The sequence below is a fragment of the Rutidosis leptorrhynchoides genome, chromosome 3 (assembly GCF_046630445.1).
Source record: "Rutidosis leptorrhynchoides isolate AG116_Rl617_1_P2 chromosome 3, CSIRO_AGI_Rlap_v1, whole genome shotgun sequence".
Taxonomy (NCBI): domain Eukaryota; kingdom Viridiplantae; phylum Streptophyta; class Magnoliopsida; order Asterales; family Asteraceae; genus Rutidosis; species Rutidosis leptorrhynchoides.
In genome coordinates this window covers 201,572,501-201,595,785 of record NC_092335.1, presented here as the reverse complement: position 1 = coordinate 201,595,785, position 23,285 = coordinate 201,572,501, and the positions used below count along the sequence as shown (strand labels likewise).

The following is a 23,285-nucleotide window of genomic DNA, read 5'->3' as shown; positions in this document are numbered from 1 at the left end:
CAACTTTTGCAAATTACTTTCAAATGAATGGTGAAATTTTGAACAGGAAGTGTAAGGAGAAGGAACAAAATGAACAAGGGGATGTTTTACCGGAAGGGTTTTTGCCGGTGAAAATAAATAAAGAAAAAGTGGAAGTTTTGGAGGAAGAATGGAAGATATCAATGAGAATAAGAAAGTATTTGATGAAACCTGAGGTGGAGCCTCAGTATCTAAAGTTTATTGAGCATAGTGCGAGTTTGCATCCTAAAGGAAAGATCTTGGCCTGGGCATATATTAAGGAGTTCGATATTTACACGATAAAGAAAGAATATGGAGTAGACTACATCAAGCATGCTTTTCAGTTCACTTCATTACCTTATTTTGAATTTATGCAGATTGCTAGGCTTAAGATGTTATATCAGGATTATGCTGGTATTCCCGACATTTTGGTTCGTAAGATAAGACGATCATTTCGGTCACCAAATTTTGAAGGTTTTCGACCGCAATTTCCAAAGATCTCTTACACGACGAACAAGAAAATGTGCTTACGAAGGAAGATAGTCAAATATGAACCAGTGAAGTATATGCTTAAGGTTCCGTTAAGGAAAATGCCGCAGAACTTCAGCCCACATTTTCGTTGGTGGTATTATGATGAACGCTCGGAGGAAGCGGTTATTGTGTTAGATAAGGATGGAATGACAACAATGATAGTATCAGGGTGTTAGATCCAGTTTGGCTTAGAAACTGCTGTGAAGAAGATATGTTTACCCTATACTATAACAGGATGTTGTATCGCCCAGAGAATCGTGTGCAAGCTGAACAGTACTGCAGGGTTGTCAAATTCTGCTATTTGAAGAACTGGGTGACTAATCCTTATACGGATTAATGGCTGAAATTTTCTCATCTACGGCTAGATCTTAGGGGGAGTTTGTTGGTGCATGTAATCCCCAGCCGTAGATAGCTTATCGTTGTAATACATTTAGTCATGTAATAACGTACTTTTGTGACTATTGATTATATATGTGTTTGTGTGTGCTTAATTTATTAAACAATCAATAAGTTAAACTGCATACACAGTCGACCGAGTGTGTCCACACACTCGACCGATTGTGTGACTCAGTCGACCAACTGTGTGACTCAGTCGACCGACTGTCTTACACAGTCGACCGACCGTGTCTGTCAAGCAGTATATATACGGGTTGAAGCCTACATTGTTAGGTTACACATTCTATCAACCCTAATCGACTGGTATCCGTTCCATTCGATCCCTAACACCAATTACCACCGAAATCTCTCGTTTAGGCTTCCTTCTAATCTAGATTAAACCATAGGTTTGAGCAATTCGAACCCAACGCGACCCGTATCTCGGTTTTAGTCGTTTCTAGTGTATTCCGCCTCTAGTCACGATCATAAGCGACCTAAGATCCTTCCAAACATCGTCTACAGTTGCACATAGTAAACTAATTATGATATGTAATATTTCAAGTCATTGCTGATGATCTTCTGCTTATGACAACGTTTGGAGACCTCATTCAATCTTTAATATTTCCTCGGCTTGATTTTCCAAAATGATTGATAGAAAATCCGATGATACAAATGTGACCAGTTTACTCATTCAATTGGTGTACCTTTCAATTCAATGGTTTATTAATGATTGGTGATTTACTTTTGATACAGTTACAATTACTTTTGTTGGTACTTGTGTGTTTTCAAGAATACAGCTGTGATCATAATATCATATCATTGTTAATGACTTTTGATGGTCCAATTATACACCTATAATTACGTAGCACAGTGTTACATTAACAAAAACTTATCCACCGTTAGCATGGAGGAGCAAAAATGTTTTTGTCATGTTTGTTTATTTCACGGCAGACTTGAAATATGTATTAATCATTTAATCATAAGCATATTGACTGTATATACATATTCCTTTTACATGCGGATGCGGTTGTTTTCGTACCAACACTTGCATTAAAATGTGTCCAAGTGGCTATTCAAAAATATGATCATGTCCATTATGTTGACTAACTAAATGGTTAGTCAAATCTTAAATTCATTATACGTCATAAGAATGCCTCAATAACTTGAAAAGCACAATTCAACAACTAGATGAACAGCTTCAGAACCAAAAGAAGTCGATAATCAGGTTTGTTATTTGCTTATCATAAAATTATTTTTATTTTTATATAATAATAATAATAATAATAATAATAATAATAATAATAATAATAATAATAATAATAATAATAATCTTATATATATATATATATATATATATATATATATATATATATATATATATATATATATATATATATTGAGTCTAGAAAACTTAAATAGCCCTTAGTAAATATTGTTTACTCCATATAGATTACCCTTTATTTATACTATTTACCACATGAAAGTTACCCTTTATTTATGCTATTTACCAATGAGTATTGAAATATTAAATAGGCTATAGTAAATATTGGTCTGTATAAATATACATTACTCTTTATTGATGCTATTTACCACATAAAAGTTACCCATTTTTTATACTATTTAAGAATAATAACCATAACTTATTTTTGTATTATTTATGCCTTTTTTTCTCTTTAATTATTTTAGTTATAATTATCCCTTTTTTCCCTTTTATATCTCGGATGAAAAAAAAAAGGTCTCAATATTGCCCGCCCAACAATGTTGACTCTAAAAAACAAAATTTGGGCTCACTGTCCCTTCACATGTCCACCACCAAAATTAGGTTTCATCGTCCCTTCAGATTACCAACACTAATCTGTATACCTAAGACCGCCTATGGCGGCAGAATTACTCCGGTGTAATTTGATGGTGGTGCGTTTTATATACGATGTCCATCACCGGACTATTAAACCGTGGCGGCATTTAATTCGGTGGCAGGCGACTTTCGATCATGATAATGATGGGTTTAAAACCGTTTTAGCATTCATGCGATAGATATACCATTAATTGTCATGTAAGTCATCAATTGTTCATCTTCCGTATGCCTGCTCTGTTTGTATTCCTGATGGTCACGATGCCTTCAGTTATGAGAAGACTGAGATCCCTATAAATTAATCCATGGCCTTAATCAACTATCCATTACTCAAAGCAATCCTCAATTTTCAAGCAACCTGCAAATCATAAACGGCAGAAACGGCTAACATTGGTGGCTCACAAGTTGTTGATGAAACTTCGTACGTATTCCTAGACCAACTTGAAGAAGGAAAACAAGCGACTGTCAGGGTTATGATCTGCAGAGCCTGGGACACCCACACCGCATACGGCAAGTATCTGACCACAGACTTTATAGCTTCAGATGAGAAGATATGAATACTTTCATGTGAAACAATATATGTATATATGTATGTGTGTGTCTTTCTCTTGTCTTTCTCTTTCTCGGGTGTTTTCTCTAACCCATTTTGTATATAGATGAGTCTTTATGTTGTTTGTGTTTCTCCAGCATATTAACTAATTTGTATTTTATGAACGGTCACAGGGGAATGTAATACAAATTGCAGCGAAGAATAATATCGCTCACTGTTTTATTCATAGGCTAAAAGAGGGTGTTGTTTATTTCCTATCTGATTTTGATGTTGTTCCAAACAAACCAGACTATCTTCTGTTCAATGACAACCAGGTTAAGATTCAATTACAAGGTTCTACGTGCCTGCAAAAATAGCCCACTAATGACACGACTGGTTTCATCCGCCATCCATTCAATTGTGTCACATTTGAAGCTCTGACACCTACGAATGGCAAATATTTAGTTGGTATGTTTTCATGTCCATTTATATCTCCCATATATAAATGTAGATTACAAATACACACAATCCTATACATCGTGCTTATTGTTTGCTTTTTTGATGTGGTCGGCTACGCTGTGAATATTGGCTCCCCCGTTGACCAGAAGTCGGGTGCTACTACCCTGGATTTCGATTTGGCTAATGATAGGTGATACCTACTGATCCATTCGTTTGCAGTACCTTATATATGCTTATATATGCATATATAGGGTACTGTGTGTTCGTTATCATGTATAATAGGGTACTGTGTGTTCGTTATCATGTATAATATGTTGAACTGCCTTTATTAAAATTAGGCTGAATTGTATATGATTTGTCTTTACATGTCGTACATTGGACCTTATCATTCATTTATCAATTAATAGAATTGATAGGTTGATTCTCGATAGTTGTTTTTTTTACTTACACAGCCCTATATGAATTGTCTTTCCATGTGGTACATTGGACCTTATCATTCATTTATCAATGCATAGAATTGATAGGTTGATTCTGGATAGTTGTTGTTTTTTTTTTTTTAAATTACACAGCCTTATATGAATTGTGTTTACATGTGGTGAATTTGAAGTTACTCAGCACATTATGCAACCTAAATTTATTAATGCTTCAGTAACTATATAGTTGTTTTTTTAACGACACCCGCGTTCCATGTATGAAACAGTGGGCGTAAGATATAGGTTACTTTATGGAAAAAACTAGGCCGTTATTTCGTCCAGAATAAATCCTTCCATCCAGATCCTCGGTGCATTATTCTATCGTCGGTGACCGTGAAGTATAATTACCTAGGTATGCAGCGGCAACACTCCAGATTATTTTCAGACACTTTGTTAATAATACCCATTTTTGTTACCCACAATTTTTCAGGCACACTAACTGTCTCCAGTACATCGTCCACTTTGGTTGTGGAAGACCCTACAATTCCCACCCTGGCAGAATTCATTAACAAACTTCGGTTTGCACCGCAACTATTTACGCATTTTACATATATGGGTCGTTTGCTACGTTTATACTAATTTGCAAATATCAATTGTGCACCAGTGGGACGGATTTATGCGGTAACCTCGAGTATTGTGCAATAGAGATCCCCGCTTCGGCGCAGACCGAAGGAACCCTTGCTGATTTACTCAGGTCGTCTCACAAAGGAAAAGGTTCCGGATCATCAACTACAAAGGTATCATCGTGAACCTTGAATAACATAAATACCTAATTGTTGCAGATGGTAAAATTTTAACCCCACTATTGCACTCAGGTTGAGATCTTCAAGTGTACTGTCCATGTAGCGAATGTCCGCACCAAGAATGGTTGGTATTACGTTAGTTGCAACATTTGCCAAGCTAAGAAAGGTATTACAAGGCAGGATGGCCAATATTGGTGCTAGTCATGTGCCAAGGATGTGTTGTACCCAAATACAAAGTAATAAATTTCCCACAAACTACATTAGGATCTGTTAATTTTACACCACATGTTCTCCCCGTACACAGAACTGACCGCCACGTTGTTATTCTCCCCACCAGGTTCAAAATCCAGCTCGAAGTGACGGATGGGACAGGCAAGGCTGTTGTCGTTTTGTTTGACGAAACGGCAGAAAAGTTGGTGAAAGCAACTGCTAAATCTCTGGTGGCAGAGTTTGATGAGGTTATTTCCTAACTTACCCTATGTCTTCTTAATTTAATACTCTCATTTCAGTTTAAACATGCACAGCAGGCCTACCCTCTAGGTTTACATAAACCATTTGCATTGCTTTCTCATGTATTCCCATTTTCTCTTTTGATTAGGACTCCCTCAGCCACGTCTTACCTAACCCGATAGCGAACCTCATCAACACAATGCAGACTCTTCTCTTGAAAGCAGGATCACACTACGAACACGGCTCGCATGAAAGCTTCAACTGTCTACGCGTGTTGGATTCCACCCCCAATGCGAGCGTGCTTCCTGTCACTGGCAATAAAGCCCAGCCTCCAGCCGTCGACCCATCTGTTTCTACACCTGCAGGGAAAAAACGGGAATTGGACGTCACTACTCCCGCCAAGGAATCAGACCGCCCAAACTGTCGCAAGTAATGTTCACCCTACTCTCTACATATCTCTGCACGTGTCCCTTTCTTACCCCTCCTATAATGGCCGAAATAAAATATTAAATAATTAAGTATTATGTTATGCATATATATAAGTAGATCAAGGAGTGAACAATTAATTTTGATAATACATAACTTTTAACTAGATAAAAATTATTGTACAATAAAATCGTTTGAAATGAAAACAATGACAAACATATATTTATTTTAAATATTTTATCTTATAATAATAATAAAAATAATAGATGAATAATACTAACTATGATACTCTATACTAACTAAACATGTAAAATGGCAAATATGAGATTGGCACTTTGAAATTTTAAAATGAAGATAAGCTAGAGAATGAGTTGAGGCAGAAGTATAATTAATAATACTTGGACTATTACGTAGTTATTAATCTAAGAAAAGATGGGATATCAATTCACACGTGACCACAATTTGAATTGGAAACTAGTAATCTGAAGTAGTCAAATACTGTTAACAAATACGTGGTCATGGCTTCCTACAATCTCGGCCAACTAATTACTATATGGAACTTCATATTCAGTCTACAACCCACATATTTATATACATTTTGACGACCATTTTACTCTACATTTATATCTCAGTTCCAGCAAAACACAGTTCCACCATCTAACTCATTTACCCACACCATTCACCATAATATACACAACACAAAATACTTCCAAATACTTGTACCGGGAGAAAGCAAAGTGCAAGCTAGGTAGAGAAGTTATATTACTATCACAAATCGGTGTCTCGAAAGGTAATCCTTAACCAAACTTTAATGTTATTATGTTTTAGGCTTAATAAAATTATACGGTGCTCATATTTCCAATAGAAATAAACCAAAACTGATCGTAAAAAAAAAAAAAAAAAAAAAAAAAAAAAAAACGTACGTTTTGGTTCGGGCTATATTAAAGTGTACCGGGTCCTAAAATTTGCGACTTAGTAAAGAATCAGTAACTACAAATTTAAATTAATACACCGATCACATTTTAGGATAGTATTGTTAAATTACCCATGGTCAATAAATAAAAAGAAGGAAATAAGGTGAAGGTTATCGTAGGAATGTAACAAAGAACTAAGATGATCTTATAGGGGTGGTCAGTATTTGGTTTGAAACTGTGGAACCCGAAAACCAAACCGAAACCAAACCGGAAAAAAACCAAACCGAATTTGAAAAACGGTTTTCGGATCGAGTCAAACCGAAACCGAATTTGAATTCGGTTTTCGGTTTTGAAAATTCTGAATTCGGTTTAACAGAAAACCGAATTCAAAACCGAATTCAAAATGTTTATATATTTAATTTGTATATTTATGTTTTAATGTCATTATAATTTGGGACCCAATCAATAAAATATGTTCTCACCCATATAACGATTTGGTAACTCACATTATAATTAAGTTACTCAAATTATTATGTTCTTCTTCTTAATAACAGAAGTGGTAAACATCATAATTAAGCTGTAAATATTAATAAATCATCGAATTCTTGATAATTTAATAGTACGTCATTGTTTTATGATACAAATAACTAAGGCATCAGTAACGTCACAATTAAACTACCATCGTTCTCAGTTTTTTCATAATATTCGGTTTTAACTGAAAACCGAACCGAATCCGAATTTGAATTCGGTTTTCGGTTCGGTTTGGTTTTAACTTTGAATTCGGTTTTCGGTTCGGTTTTCGGTTTTGCGCAAAAAAATTTCAAAACCGAATACACCGAACCGAATAAACCGAACAAACTGAAAACCGAACCGATGAACACCCCTATGATCTTATGCTATGTATCTGATTTATTTTAATGTCCACTTGAAAAGTAAAAATAAGATTAATGGCCATGATGATGATAAAATGGGAGAATTAAAATAGGAAGAATCAGTGGCGATTGTAAGTAGGGACCCGTGGGGTCACGGGACCCCGCTAGTTTAAAAATTTTTAGTAGAAAATACACTGTATGTTATATAGGACACCATTAAATTTAAATGTATGACCCCATATATTTTTTAAATATATAGTTTTTCTTTTAAATTGTATGGAAAATCACTAAATTATACTACTCGGACCCCATATATTTTTCGAATTATAATTTTTTTTGAAGGTAAACTATCACTAAAATATCATTTGAATATAATTAGTACTGGAAAAATTTTCGGGACCCTATTGACTTATAATCCTGGAATCGGCACTGGAAAGAATGATACTCTGATTTTCACTTTCTGTACATAGAAAGTTATGAATAAGAAGATGATAATGATTTAATTACACTTCCAGTCCCTAGAAGTTTAACCGAGATACAAAATAATGAATGGAGAATGTCATAGTTACCATTTAGCCCCTGAACTATGCAAAATTATACAATTGAAAAATGATAAAATTTGCAGTCTTATAAATACTTATTATAATTATATCTATATGTTGACTACAACAATTAGTATTCTCAGTTAGAGTGAATGACAATCTAAATGGATTTGTTTGCGTGAGTTACATAAACGTAATTTTATCGCATCATGAAATAACAAACATCTATAATTAATGATAATTAATTAACTGTAAGAAAATATTGAAATAATATTATGGTATATTACACATTATACATAATCAATTTGGGACAAAGGCCATTATAACATTTAAGTTGGGACTTTAGAATTATATGCTAAGTTAGTCAAATTATTTTATGTAGTTGTTGTTGAGGATATTGGAGCATCTTTCTGACCTTGTGAGCTTTACACATTTATCCAGGTACGGATGTCCGTACTGTTCTTTCAGCGTTACCTTGATATGCTTCATGATTATCTTGTTATCACTTCGTTATTTGATTTCGCGTGCTTAATCTATCTATTTGAGTTGAACTAAATTATGAGATATATTTTTGTGAAAACTTTTGAGAAAATGCTTTTGTATGATGAAATGAGAAACTTTGCATGATCTGATTATTTTGGAAATCTTTGAGAAAAAAACCTTTTTCTGAAATGAAATGAGTTTTGATAAGCTTTGTGAACTTATTTATTTGCGAGCGTTCTTTCTGATTCATTTGATTAGGTTCCATATGTATGGTGAATATAATTCTGGTGTTGGTTGGCATGTTCACTGTGCTACCATAGAACCCTAGATTCTGTAGACAGGAGATAGGTATACCGAGGTAACTACCTGTGGGGTGCCCATAGGCTTGTCATTGTGGCGACCAATGACAAGGCACTATCCGTGACGGTGCGATTAGTCCGCGGCGTCTCCACTTCTGTTATTGCTCTTTGAAGAGTGTTTTGTTATATTCTGTTATATTATGTGATTATGCTCGTGGGAGAGCTTTCTGATTATTTGGGAGGCATATGGATGCATCCTAGGTTATACTATGGACAGATTTCTGTAGACGGTTGTGTAGTGTAGTGCCATACACACCTTCCGATTTAGGGTTGCACCTGGAGTCATGACCAGTGTGCGATTCTGACACGTGATATATGATTTGTGATATGATATGGCACCGATGTTGTGCGTTCTGTTCTGTTCTGTTCTGTCCATATTCTGTTCTGTTAGGTGTACTTGGTATAATTTTCCAACCCCTCGTTGCTTCAGCCTTATTTCATTTCTTACTCTGGTGTTGTGGTGGTAATCGATGGAGAATTATAAAATAAATGTAAAAATAATGTTATTTAATTCCTTCCGTTCTTATACCTTAAAATGTTTATTATTACTGTTTATATCTGTCAACATCCGCGCACTGAGCTATTAGCTCAGCCGCATTTTTCTTTTCTTGCGGCAGGTAATCAGGATCATATGGGATGAGTGAGAGAGCTTATGGATTGGAAGATGCCTTAGAGACAACCCTTATTAATAATTATTCAGACTTATGTTAAGATTTGGAGACTTTAAGTTTTATTAGAGATTTTAATAATTCAGTTGCTTTAGACCTTGTCGTTTAATATTGTTAGACTATTTTGGTTTCAATTATTTAGTAATAAATAAATGTGACCTTCCATTTCCTAGTTGGAATGGGATGTTACATCTAATGGTATCTAAGCCTAGGTTCCCTGTTGTAGTTGTGTAACATCCCGCCTTTTTCCGTTTACTTATTTAAAGTCCGTTATATAATTATAACATCTTCCGTTAATACGCGTTTAAAATATTTCGTTTAGTTAATTCACGCACCCGATTCAAACTTGAGGGACCAATGTTGTCATTTGACCAAACTCATGACTAGGTCAAAGTGGTCAACTCCATCCTCATCCATTCATTATCCTTTTTTTTTTCCATTTTTCTTAATACTTTCAACATATTCTCTCAAACTCCAATTCAAAGATTCATCATCCATTTCCAATCTAGCAATCAAACATCAAAACAAATTACATATTTGGAATCCTTGCATCTTCCTCTTCGATTCCGTACCAATTTCATCAAGTTTGGGTAACTTTCTAAAATCACTATATTCTTTGTTCTTGATGTTTTTAACTTATAAAAGTGTTAATTAGAGTCTATGGCTCAAGTCTAACATGAATATATGATTTGTATGTTTGATTTTGTTGTTTTGAGTAACTAGCATAAACTTGTCAAATGGGTGTGTTTAATCTTGGGTTTTGGATGAGTATATGTTGTTAGATGTTAGAAGTGTATGTATTAAATGTGTTAATAGCATCACTAGCTTGAATTTGATGTGTAGGTTGATTAACAATGCTTCATTAACATGATTATTGATTTTATGATTTTTGGTTAGGGTTTGGTAGCCTTAAATGTGATTTTTGATGCATTAAAAGCCTTGCAATGTTGTTTGTAAGTGTTTAATAGTATTGTATGAGTAATTACCTACGGGACGGCTTATTATATGTGTGTATTAAGTTCCCGAATCATCTTATGCAATTTATGAACTTGAAACTTTAAAAATGGACTTTTAATGATCACTTGACGAGAAATTGGTTATTGTAAATGATGTTTCTGATTGATGAAATGTGTTTAGTTGTATTCCTCGTTAAATTACCTTTCCAACGATATAAGATACGTGTTTTGAATGTTTTCGGATCATTAGTTATGGATGAATGAAGTTTGGCTCGACACTTAGAAAAATTCAGCATTTCAGCACCTGGAGGACCCAAATTGTGACCGTAACCCAGGACATTGAGACCGTAACCCAGGCCATTGCGGCCGTAACATTTCGGACTGTCCAAAATTGTTTTGTGTTTTCACAATTCCATTCCCGCTTACTCGCAACTCCGATTAACATGAAACTTGGCCAACATGCTTATATATGACTACGTTTTTATGGACAATAGTCGAAAACCCGACCCGACCCCATTGACTTTGACTTTGACCAAGTTTGACTTTTAGTCAAACTTAACCAAATGTTTATGCAATCGTTCTAACATGCTTTTATACTTATATCTTGCATGAAACTTGATAATTTAACTCACATGCTATATTAATGGAGTCGTAACGAGCCATAGGACTAATTGAACAACTTTAACCAACCGTGTTTACCGTTATTGATACAACCTACTTGTTTAGGTCAAGACTAGCATTCGTTCTTGCACACGTTTACTTGTGAAGTACCTTTTATACTCTTGCACTCAAGGTGAGATCATAGTCCCAATTTTACTCTTTTAAACTTACATTTGGGATGAGAAAACATAAACGTTTCATTTTACAAAGTGAACACAAGTACGAAAACAAACATTCTACATACGAGTTAGAACAAAAATCCTCAATTCGATTATCATTAGTTACACTTGCGGGGTGTAAGCGAGAACTTATGTTGTATGGCCATATGGGTTTGACAAACCCTCATTTGGACGGTTCGCTACCGTTATTCGGATGAAATATATTTTCGAGAAACAGTGTAAGTTCTAACACTATTGTGATGGGGTTCTTGGTACGTTAAGCCTTGATAATTGGGTGCTCGTGATAACAACTTTTAGAATGGTTTACTATTATTACGATGTTATAAATCTTGTGGTTCATTTGTACTTACTTAATTACTTAAACCTATGATTTCACCAACGTTTTCATTGACAGATTTCTATGTTTTTCTCAGGTCCTTGAACGTTATGTGATACATGCTTCCGCTCACTATTTTTGATACTTGCTTGGATGTCGAGTATACTTGCATATATGAAGCGTCTTTTGGCTTTACATTTAATTGTGTCGCATGGGTTTAAATTGTACCTTAACGTTGTAATGTAACTAGTCGTTGAACAACTTTTGTAAACTTGAAACATCCTTACTTTTGAAATGAATGCTACATATTTTCGGTCAAACGTTAATTTAAAGACTTATGACCACGTAACGAGACCTAAGTAGACGGCGCCGTCAATGACGATTTTGTCGGGTCGCTACAGATGGTATCAGAGCATTGGTTGTAGGGATTTAGAGTTCATTGGTGTCAACCCCGAGTCATAGGGTACATTAGTGAGTCTAGACTGCAACCGGGATATAGACTTGAAGTAGGAATTACTTGACTACTTGTGCATTTATACTCGAACGTTTCTACTCATATCTAACTCTTATTTCATCTTAATCTCACGTTGTTTAATTTGATTGACACGCCACCTTGACTATATGAAATAATGTCGAATGCACATATGAATCAGGGTAATATAATTTCCGGGATTATATTACGGTGACTCATATGAACGTTTCGACATTATGACATAAAGAATTTAAGGCGAGTCAAGGAAAATTTTCTCTCTATCCTTATTCCATATCACGGTTAGTATTATTAAGAATACTAATTAACGATATTCTTGTGTTTTGAAGGAACAATGCCTCCTCGCCGTGTACCACGCCATGAGACTCCCGAACAAGCTCTTCAATGGATGATAGCCACCACCGTGGATGCGGCCATGGCCGTTCACTCCTCCAACAACAACAATAACAACAACCACAACAACAACAATCAAGGAGCCGGTAACTCAAGCAAAGGGTGCTCCTACAAAGCCTTCATGGGGTGCAAACCTCACACTTTCGATGGAACCGGAGGACCGGTTGTGCTCACCCGATGGTTTAAGCAAACAAAAGCCGTCTTTAGCATAAGCGGTTGTCGGGACCAAGACAAGGTCAAATACTCCACTCACACTTTCGCCGGTGTCGCTCTTACGTGGTGGGAGACCTATGTGCAATCGGTGGGTAACGATGAAGCTCACGCCCTCTCTTGGGCCGAATTAAGGGAAAAGATGATCATCGAATATTTTTCTCGTGAAGAAACCCGAAGGCTCGAACAAGAGCTAAGAACTTTAAAAGCGGTCGGAAACGATCTCAAGGCCTACAATCAACGATTCTCCGAACTAGCCTTGATGTGCCCAAACCTTGTGAACCCCGAGTCTTTGAGGGTTGATGAAAGGACCCGTCCTAATCCATCCGGACAAAGTCCACATCGATTATAAACGATTCACATTAGTTGATTACATCGCGAGGTACTTGACCTCTATATGATACATTTTACAAACATTGCATTCGTTTTTAAAAGATAAACTTTCATTTACATCGAAAGTTGACGACATGTATACCCATTCATAATATATCCATCTATAATTGACTTAATAATAATCTTGATGAACTCGACGACTCGAATGCAACGTCTTTTGAAATATGTCATGAATGACTCGAAGTAATGTCTCTAATATGAACAAATGCACATCGGAAGATTTCTTTCATACCTGAGAATAAACATGCTTTCAAGTGTCAACCAAACGGTTGGTGACTTCATAAGTTTATCATAAATAATCATTTCATAATTTTAATAGACCACAAGATTTCATATTTCTATTTCTCATAAACATACGTCCCATGCATAGAGACAAAATATCATTCATATGGATTGAACACCTGGTAACCGACATTCACAATATGTATATAAGAATATCCCCATCATTCCGGGATCCTCCTTCGGACATGATATAAATTTCGAAGTACTAAAGCATCCGGTACTTTGGATGGGGCTTGTTGGGCCCAATAGATCTATCTTTAGGATTCGCGTCAATTAGGGTGTCTGTTCGCTAATTCTTAGATTACCAGACTTAATAAAAAGGGGCATATTAGATTTCGATCATTCAACCATATAATGTAGTTTCGATTACTTGTGTCTATTTCGTAAAACATTTATAAAAGCGCATGCATTCTCAGTCCCAAAAATATATATTGCAAAAGCATTTAAAAATGGAGTAACGAAACTCACAATACTGTATTTTGTAGTAAAAATACATATGACGACATTGAACAATGCAGGGTTGGCTCCGGATTCACAAACCTATATCAATTATATATATATTAAGACATATAATGACAATTACTTAGTTTATATATAATATTGTTAATATACTTCTTGTATTAATAATTTGTTAGTTAATTAGCTATATTTATTTCATATGTAAATACCTTTTGTAAAAAAAATAATAATAAATAAATAATAATAACTATAATAATACTAATATAATTTGTAATAATAATAATAATAATATTAATAATGATAATAATAAATATAATGTTAAAAGTAATAATAAAATTAATGTTAACACTATTAATAATAATGATGATACTTTTAATTTTAATAAAAAAATAAGTTTAATAATATTGATAATTCCAATATTAGTCTTAATGATATTATTACTAATTTTAATGGTAAAAGTCATAATAGTTATGATAATCATAATAAGGATAATATTATTACTAATAGTAATATTAATACTTATGATAATAATAATAATAAATAATAATGATAAAGAATAATAATAATAATAATATCAAATAATACCTTAGAAGCATTAAAAAGAAATAAACTTTCCGGGACGGGACTCGAACCCGCGACCTCTAGCTTACACCACAACACTCCTAATCATTGAGCTGCCTTTTACATTTGTATTTTAACCCCGGCGTAAAACCATTTAACTCGTTTTCTGCATCAAGCCCGAATAGCCCAATCATCTGGCCCAACCCGTGTAGCTATTAATTGAAAAAAAAAATAAGCTGCAGCAGCCTAGGTTTGAACTCAGGACCCCTTGTCTATCAAACAACCACTTAAACCAATGAACCGTTGTATTATTTCTATTTTAACTCGCACAATTATTTAACATATATGAAGCTGTTTATCATCTTCATCCTACTCCTATAATCATCAATATTGAATCATCATTATCATTCATTCATAACCACTGCATCATTCGCTAATCATCATCCTTAATCATCATCAACCTATATCATTATCAATCATCATTATACTCGCATAACACATATCATCATGTATCATTTCTGTTACTCGTCATCATCATTCACGATTATTATCATCATCATCGCCATCTATTCTTCATTATCATTACATCCTATTTATACCTTATAGAATGTGTGTGATTGTATTGATATCGTGGTGAATCAGGGAAACACAAAGCAGTAACTTGCAAGAATTGACCCAATAACCGTATAAACCTCGGTCTATTAGAATAAGGCAGTCTATCCATGCTTAGTTCGATGGAAAAAAAATATAATGCTAAAGGCGTTTAATCATTAACAGCAACAATAATATATCATGCTTAAATCAAGTGGGTTCCCTTGAATATTATATGTCGGCCAAAATAAAATATACCAACTTTAACCCGTTTGACAACATACACTTTTGCATAAAGCAATTTGTAGACTAGTGGAGGATTGGTTGAGTGTGGCACTACTAAAATTATATATAACATGATTATAATCATAACCACATCATTCATCCATTGTGTGTTGGGCGAGTTTAAAAGAAAAGAAAAAAAATAGTATATATACTTGAGCAGCAGTAGCCAAAGAAAGGGTGAGTGGGCATTCGGTGGTTGTGGGGTGCGAGTAAAAAGGAAACAACAAGACAAGCATATATGTAACACTTATTGATTAATTTTTTTTTTTTTATTTATATATATTTTTTAACAGATCCCAAACAGAAAATGTGGGTGCGGTTTATTTGGTTTTCATAATGTTCACGTAAAAATAATATGTATTTAGAGAGAGAGTATAGAGAGAGAGTGGACAAAGGGTTATGGATGATGAACCTGTGATGATGTTTTAATGGTGCCCGTGGTGTGATCCCACAGTGGTGTTGGAATGGAGGTGGTGCTCGTAATTAGCTTCAAGGTGATGAAAGGCAATGGTTAAATGGGTTTTGGGGTCTTATTCGAGTGTCAAGAAGAGTGTAGCAGTAGTACTTTTAGATGATAGATGTGTTGGTGTTCGAATGGTGTGTTCTGGTGAAAGGACCCGTCCTAATCCACCTGGACGAAGTCATCAACATTTGGTCCCATTGCGATGATCGGCTCCAAGTAATGTCCTTATATTGAGCAAATGCACAGCGGAAGACTTAATTCGTACCTGAGAATAAACATGCTTTAAAGTGTCAACCAAAAGGTTGGTGAGTTCATAGGTTTATCATAACAATCATTTCAATATGTTAATAGACCACAAGATTTCATAATCATAAACATAATACACTCGCAAGTGTATGTAAAGCATTCTAAGTGGTTGAGCACTTGGTAACCATACTTAACATTTAATCAACGTCGCATATTCCCTTTATTATGAAATCTCACTACACCATACCAAGTGTAGTCACCAAAACGAAGTACTGTGCAACCGTTGAATACTGGTCGTCCAGTCCGGTTGGGATTGTCAGGCCCGATAGATCTATCAACAGGATTCGCGTTTACAATACCCATGTAAATAGTAGTTACCAAGCTACAGGGAAATATGCCAGTGATACAACTCAACGTAGAATATATTTTTAAGTACTTGTGTCTATTTTGTAAACATTTATAAAAGCAGCGCATATATTCTCAGCCCAAAAATATATATTGAAAAAGCAATTAAAAAGGGAGCAAATGAAACTCACTTTTGCCTTGAAGGTATTTAATTCGACTTGGTCTCCGATAGATATCACGAACCTAACCATATATATAATATATCAACATATTTTCTTTTTAAGTAATCGTTACATATATATATACTTTTAATATTTTCTTAGTCCGTAGTTAGCAGTCCGATGTTAGTGGTCCACAATTAGTTGCTTAAATAAAATAAATAAAGACCCCATCGTATTCATATTGATCAGAATTAATCTCGACCCATGGTACCATGTTGTCAAATGACGTGTTGTGTACATAAAGTACCGTGTTGTCAAATGACGTGTTGCGTACAATCATGAGGTCTTATGATTAATCTTCTCGTGTTGTTTACGGGTGGTCCTGAAATATATAAAATCAAATCATAAGTAATTATATATAAAATACCATATTAATTAGAAAAGATATGATTAATTTACTTTTTCTCCAAATATTTTCGTAGCTAAACTAGCTTCGGATACCCAATCTTGTTTTAGTCGTAGTTTCTTCATTACAACTCCGTTTTTGTTGGTTCAACTTGCCACTTCCTTGGATCGAGTTAAATTTTAAGAATATGAACTGAAAATACCTTAGTTTTTATTCGAAATCATAGGTTATAGGTCAAACTTTGGTGAAACTTATGAAAGTGATCATTTTCCATCATAAAAACAACATTTAATGATCATTTTTCTAAAAATACTTACACTTTGAGTTAAACCATGAAATTTTTATGTGTTAACATATTCATAAGAAATATCATTTTTCCAGAACATGAACTTCCAATTCAAAGTTCAAGATGGTTTTTAATTATCCAACCCAAAACAGCCCCCGGTTGCACTCCGACGACGTAGATTCAGTTTTTAAGATGTTCTTTGTAAAATCAAGTTATATCTTGTTAGGTTAGCATATCATTATGATATATTACAGGTCTTGAAGTGTTTTAAAAGTCAAGTTAGAAGGATCTATTTAGTTTGCGAACAAGTTTGAAATCATTCAAACTATGTTCTTGTTGTTAAAATTTTATACCACAAAATAAGATAGCTATATGAATATGAATTGAATAAGATTATGAACAAGGTTACTACCTCAAGTTACTTGGACAAAGTTACTGCAAAAGATAAGAAATAATCTTGGAATCAAAGAGTGGTGGAGTTAGATCAAAAGGTTAGAAGTAAACTTCTTCAAGTGGGTGGTCATTTTGATATGTTCTTGAAAGAGTTTTCTTATGGTGTTTAAGGCTTGTAATTGAAGCTAAATGATGGGGAAAATGCTTGGAGATGATCAAGTATGAAGTTAGGAGTATTTTGAGAGAGAAATGAGGGTGTAGGTATGAGAAAATGGAGTGAAGAAATGGTGTTCATTTATAAAAATGTTTTTAGTTTATAAAGAAAGAAAAGGATTCCTAATTTTGTTTTCTTACTAATAATGCATACTACTTGACAAATCCTAGTTACCTCATATCTAGGGCAGTAATAATGTTGATTAGGATGTTGATTTGATGTGTATATACCAATAGTAAATACGTATAGAAGCTGGATATGATACGGGTACATATACACTAGATATACGTATAGAAGTCTTGAGGAAACGGAACGAGAATTCAAATATAGCTATCTTTTGTGAATATACTTATATTTTTTTATGTATTTAAGTCCTTAAAAAGTGATTAAATACATTATATATACGATACATGTATAAGCATTATAGATTATAAGTATATATATCAAAGAATGTTACGTATAGTTATCGTTTTGAAAACTTAAGTTAGTAGTTTCAAAATATACTTATAACTCATTGTCATTAGTACACAATGAGATGTTAAACCATCCTTAGATCATGTTAAATATATATAAATACATATATATATACACAAACGTATAATTATCATATGTTATATAGTTCGTGATATCATCGGTCATATTGGACGGTCAAACGTTGTGTAAAACTCTTTTCAAAAACACAAGTCTCAATAATTTGGATTGCTTATCATGTTGGTATGGTTTAATTTATGTAAATATTAATCTCATAAGTATAATTTGGTCGAAAAATTCCGGGTCATTACAGTACCTGCTCGTTAAAGAAATTTCGTCCCCGAAATTTGATAGAGGTTGTTATGGATAACAATAAGAAGGTTTTCATGACAAATATAAGGTGATAATGGAGTTTTATCATCATTGAGTAATGTAGATAAAACGATTCGATTATGCGAAGAATATAAATGAGACTATCGTAAAAGAGTGAGATGAGTAAAATATATTCGTCTTAACCGATGACGTAGTTATGATTGATTTCCGGGATTTAAGGGATTTAAAGAGAATCTTACGTAATAAGATTTGGTTCTTTGGTGATTAAGGAAATCAGGATCTTCATTGATTATATGCAATAATATGTTTCGATTTCTCTGTCGGATATTTCACTATAAATTCACCCATTCGTTTCCTTATTTTCCACGACTCATACATTCTATTCTTTCTCCCTTGATTCTTACTTTAAAGCATTCATCAATATGCTCCATCCAGTCCTGATTCTTGATATACTCCTAACTTTTATATCTGTCATTCTTCTTTTTCATCTACCACCAGAAGAATCTATTTACTTCTACTATACTCTTGTGTTTATAGTGTTTCTAATTCTCCCGTGTCTCTATATTGCTATCTGCATCGATATACATGGTTTGTAATTTCGGGGTTATTATCGGAGTTTATATTCTTTATTATTTTTCAGAGCTTCATGCTTTCGTTTTCTCTTCCCGACTTCGAGTCAAGCGAGTAATGGTTCGGAATTCGTAGATATGAAATTCAGAATGAACATACCTAATGCTCTAAGAAGAAAATGGTAATAGAACGATTTTGATTTGTTAAATTACCAGAATACCCTGGAGAAGACCGAGTCATCCAGAAAAATATTCTCTTGATATGTTTAGAGATTAGATAGAATGTAAGAGTCGTGTAAATGGCACATGATGACGGTACTGTGAATCATCATGCTTCATTAGAAACTCAGCATGACTTACTGTAATATAATGACGTTGATCAAGTGTCATTATATTATACTAATCCATGCTTCAGTTCCCAACACTACTTCAAAACATTCATATTTTAAACTCGAAGGTTTCAGAATTTAGAAACTAACACAGTTTCTTTTATGTTGCAGATTTTACGGAGAGATAAATGATCTCAGATAAGAATAGTTGTGAAAATATCTCCAGAAATATGGAGGATATTTATAATAGAACATACGAGAATATCTTAGAATTTCTAATATCAATGGATGATGAAGAAGATTTGTCTGTGAAGGTTTAGAATGAGAAATAAGATGTTTGCTAACGATTTCAGCAGGCACAGAATCATTTGGATTCTTTGAAGGCAAACTTATTCTTTGTGATTTGTCCACGGCTTTCTTCATAGTTTCGCATAATCCGCTTTTCGGTACTAAATTTTCTATCGAGCGTTCCCAACACTCCTTTCTTTATCATCAAACTTTTGGCCATTAAGATCATCTACAACATGCTGCTTCGTCAGCATTTTCAAAGTTAACTGATCTGGGTCATCGGTTATCAAACCGAGGTAGTTTCAGGAGAATTGTGTTTTTTTAGAATGATTAATCGCTGATGGTAATATTGTGGAATATAAAAGGTTCCCCAGTAACAATAAAGAGTACGCATATATATCGCGGTTATAATAAAGTTGTTTCGGATGAAAAGTCGGAGTTGACTTGCTGGAGCTGTGACAAAATTAGCTACTTTGGAAAGGGATTGCAAAACGATCTTCGGTAATAACAATGTCAAAGGAACTAGAACAGATACGTGTCAAACGTTTACTCAGTTTTCGAGGGTTTTTCACTTGCATAACTATATGCATCAATCTTTTCTTCCGTAGATGAAGTGCGGTTGGTTTATCCTCTCGATTGAGGTGTTTTTAAGAATCATGATAGATTTGAACGCTGATTGTAATCGTCGAGATACAATGAGGTTTAAGATGAAATCAAGTGGCAATCTTGAAGAAATGTTTAGTTTCATATGTTATAATCAATATTTTAATTCATTTTAATTGTCCAATGTCATTAGTCCACAGTCGATAGTCCACAATAACAGTCCAATAATTCATATATAGTTTAATATATAATATACGAATTAATTAATACGTGTCGTGACCCTTATACATCTCAGACTCGATCACAACTCAAACTATATATATTATTGTAGAATCAACCTCAACCCTGTATAGAGAACTCGATCATTACTGCATATAGAGTGTCTATGGTGATTCCAAATAATATATATAGATGCGTCAATATGATATGTCAAAACATTGTATATGTGTCCCGATATTTAAAGTGCGTAAAATAATTACAGAAATTAAATGACGATAAATAAAAGTGCGATAATTAAATTGCGATAAATAAACTGCGATAAATAAAATGTAATCAGTTAGCTAGGAACAGTTAGCTGGAACAGTTAGCGTGGATTCTTAACAAAAATTTTCATAGTTAATTTGTTTGTTTCTAACAGATTTTATTTTGTCATATGTTTTCTTCATATGCCACTTGTTGGATTCTGGGAAGTCAAAATCCAAATATGAAATTGAATGAAAATGGTTATTCTGCGGTGAACAGATACGTATATCGGTGGTTGTAAGTAGGATAGTAAATGACTGTTGAATCAGCTTCGACGAATGTACAATGTAACTTATTAAGATGAAATCTAATTATTCCTCGGGTATTACCTACCCGTTAAAAAAAATTTTCACCATTAATATTTTGTACAAAAGAACTTTTAATTACAATCTTTATGATAACATATATACATATATATTTTCTTCAGATGAAATCATGAATTTAATGAGTTAATATGATATTAATCTCATTTGCTTTTCGGTTTGAGCTAGAATAAGAAATCTCTAAAATTTTTTGAAATCACATATTCTTCGCAGAATATCAATGAAGTTATGGATCAATACTTCATCGTTCATTATTGTTGGTACTCCTTGGTATCTATGGTGCGTGTGATGTTGATGTTTGTGGGACAAATTATGATGTCGACACGTGTGATGCGGATGTTGTTTGTTAGTGGTGATGATGGTATTGTTGATGTTATTAATGGTCTGATTACGCTGCTGGTGCTGCTGCTGGTGTTTGCAACCTTCGCACCATGTTCTCCAAAGCCGTCACGCGAGCGCGAAGTTTGTTAACTTCTGCTAGTACACCGGGATGATTGGCGGTTGGAGCGAGCGAATGAACAAGATTTGTAATATGGGATAGTATATAATCGTGACGAGATACTCTAGAAATGAGAGAGAAAATGGTGTTTCGAATAGGTTCGCCGGTAAGTGCTTCAGGTTCATCGCCAAGAGGGCAATTTGGTGGATGGAATGGATCACCTTCTTCTTGTCTCCAGTGATTTAGTATATTACGAACCCATCCCCAATTCATCCAGAATAGATGATGGAAAATTGGTTGATCCATTCCGGTGACGCTGCTTTCGGAGCCCGAATGGAAATCTATATCGGCATAACTGTCGAAATCTGAAGAATTCGAACTAGATGCGGAATCCATCTTGTATAATGGGAAAAATAAATTTTTGGTATGGAATAGATTATAGGAGTTAGATTTGGTACTCTTCAATACATAATTTACATATGTATATATAATACCAAAATCCCGTAAATTATGGAGAATCTTTGAAAAGGTATCAGTCAAAGTTCGCAATAACAGATATGCTAAGATAAGAATTCGTCTATAAACTATCAATGCAGTAAATGCAGTAAAATGTGTCTAGACTTATGAATGATAAGCAGGTAATTTCCTTAGGATGATAAGCAAATGATTTTCGACTAGAAATGATAAGCAAAACTTTTGACATGTAGACACGGTCGAAGTCCAGACTCATTAATGCATCCTAACAACTACTAGTTAGACACACTAATGCAAGACCTGGTTCGCTACGACCACCGCTCTGATACCAACTGAAAGGACCCGTCCTAATCCACCTGGACGAAGTCATCAACATTTGGTCCCATTGCGATGATCGGCTCCAAGTAATGTCCTTATATTGAGCAAATGCAAAGTGGAAGACTTAATTCGTACCTGAGAATAAACATGCTTTAAAGTGTTAACCAAAAGGTTGGTGAGTTCATAGGTTTATCATAACAATCATTTCAATATGTTAATAGACCACAAGATTTCATAATCATAAACATAATACACTCGCAAGTGTATCTTAAGCATTCTAAGTGGTTGAGCACTTGGTAACCATACTTAACATTTAATCAACGTCGCATATTCCCTTTATTATGAAATCTCACTACACCGTACCAAGTGTAGTCACCAAAACGAAGTACTGTGCAACCGTTGAATACTGGTCGTCCTGTCCGGTTGGGGTTGTCAGGCCCGATAGATCTATCAACAGGATTCGCGTTTACAATACCCATGTAAATAGTAGTTACCAAGCTACAGGGAAATATGCCAGTGGTACAACTCAACGTAGAATATATTTTTAAGTACTTGTGTCTATTTTGTAAACATTTATAAAAGCAGCGCATGTATTCTCAGCCCAAAAATATATATTGCAAAAGCAATTAAAAAGGGAGCAAATGAAACTCACTT

The 23,285-nt window shown here is 34.3% G+C and overlaps 1 protein-coding gene across 1 annotated transcript; it reads left to right on the top strand.

Annotated features, from left to right (window-relative positions):
• Positions 1 to 763: 763 nt before the first annotated feature.
• LOC139900762 (uncharacterized) lies at positions 764 to 5,842 on the top strand. The gene is made up of 7 exons (XM_071883517.1): positions 764 to 841; positions 3,479 to 3,638; positions 4,647 to 4,734; positions 4,821 to 4,953; positions 5,032 to 5,125; positions 5,224 to 5,417; positions 5,558 to 5,842. The coding sequence occupies exons 1-7, from the start codon at positions 764 to 766 to the stop codon at positions 5,840 to 5,842; spliced, it is 1,032 nt and encodes a 343-aa protein (XP_071739618.1).
• The last annotated feature ends 17,443 nt before the right edge of the window (positions 5,843 to 23,285 follow it).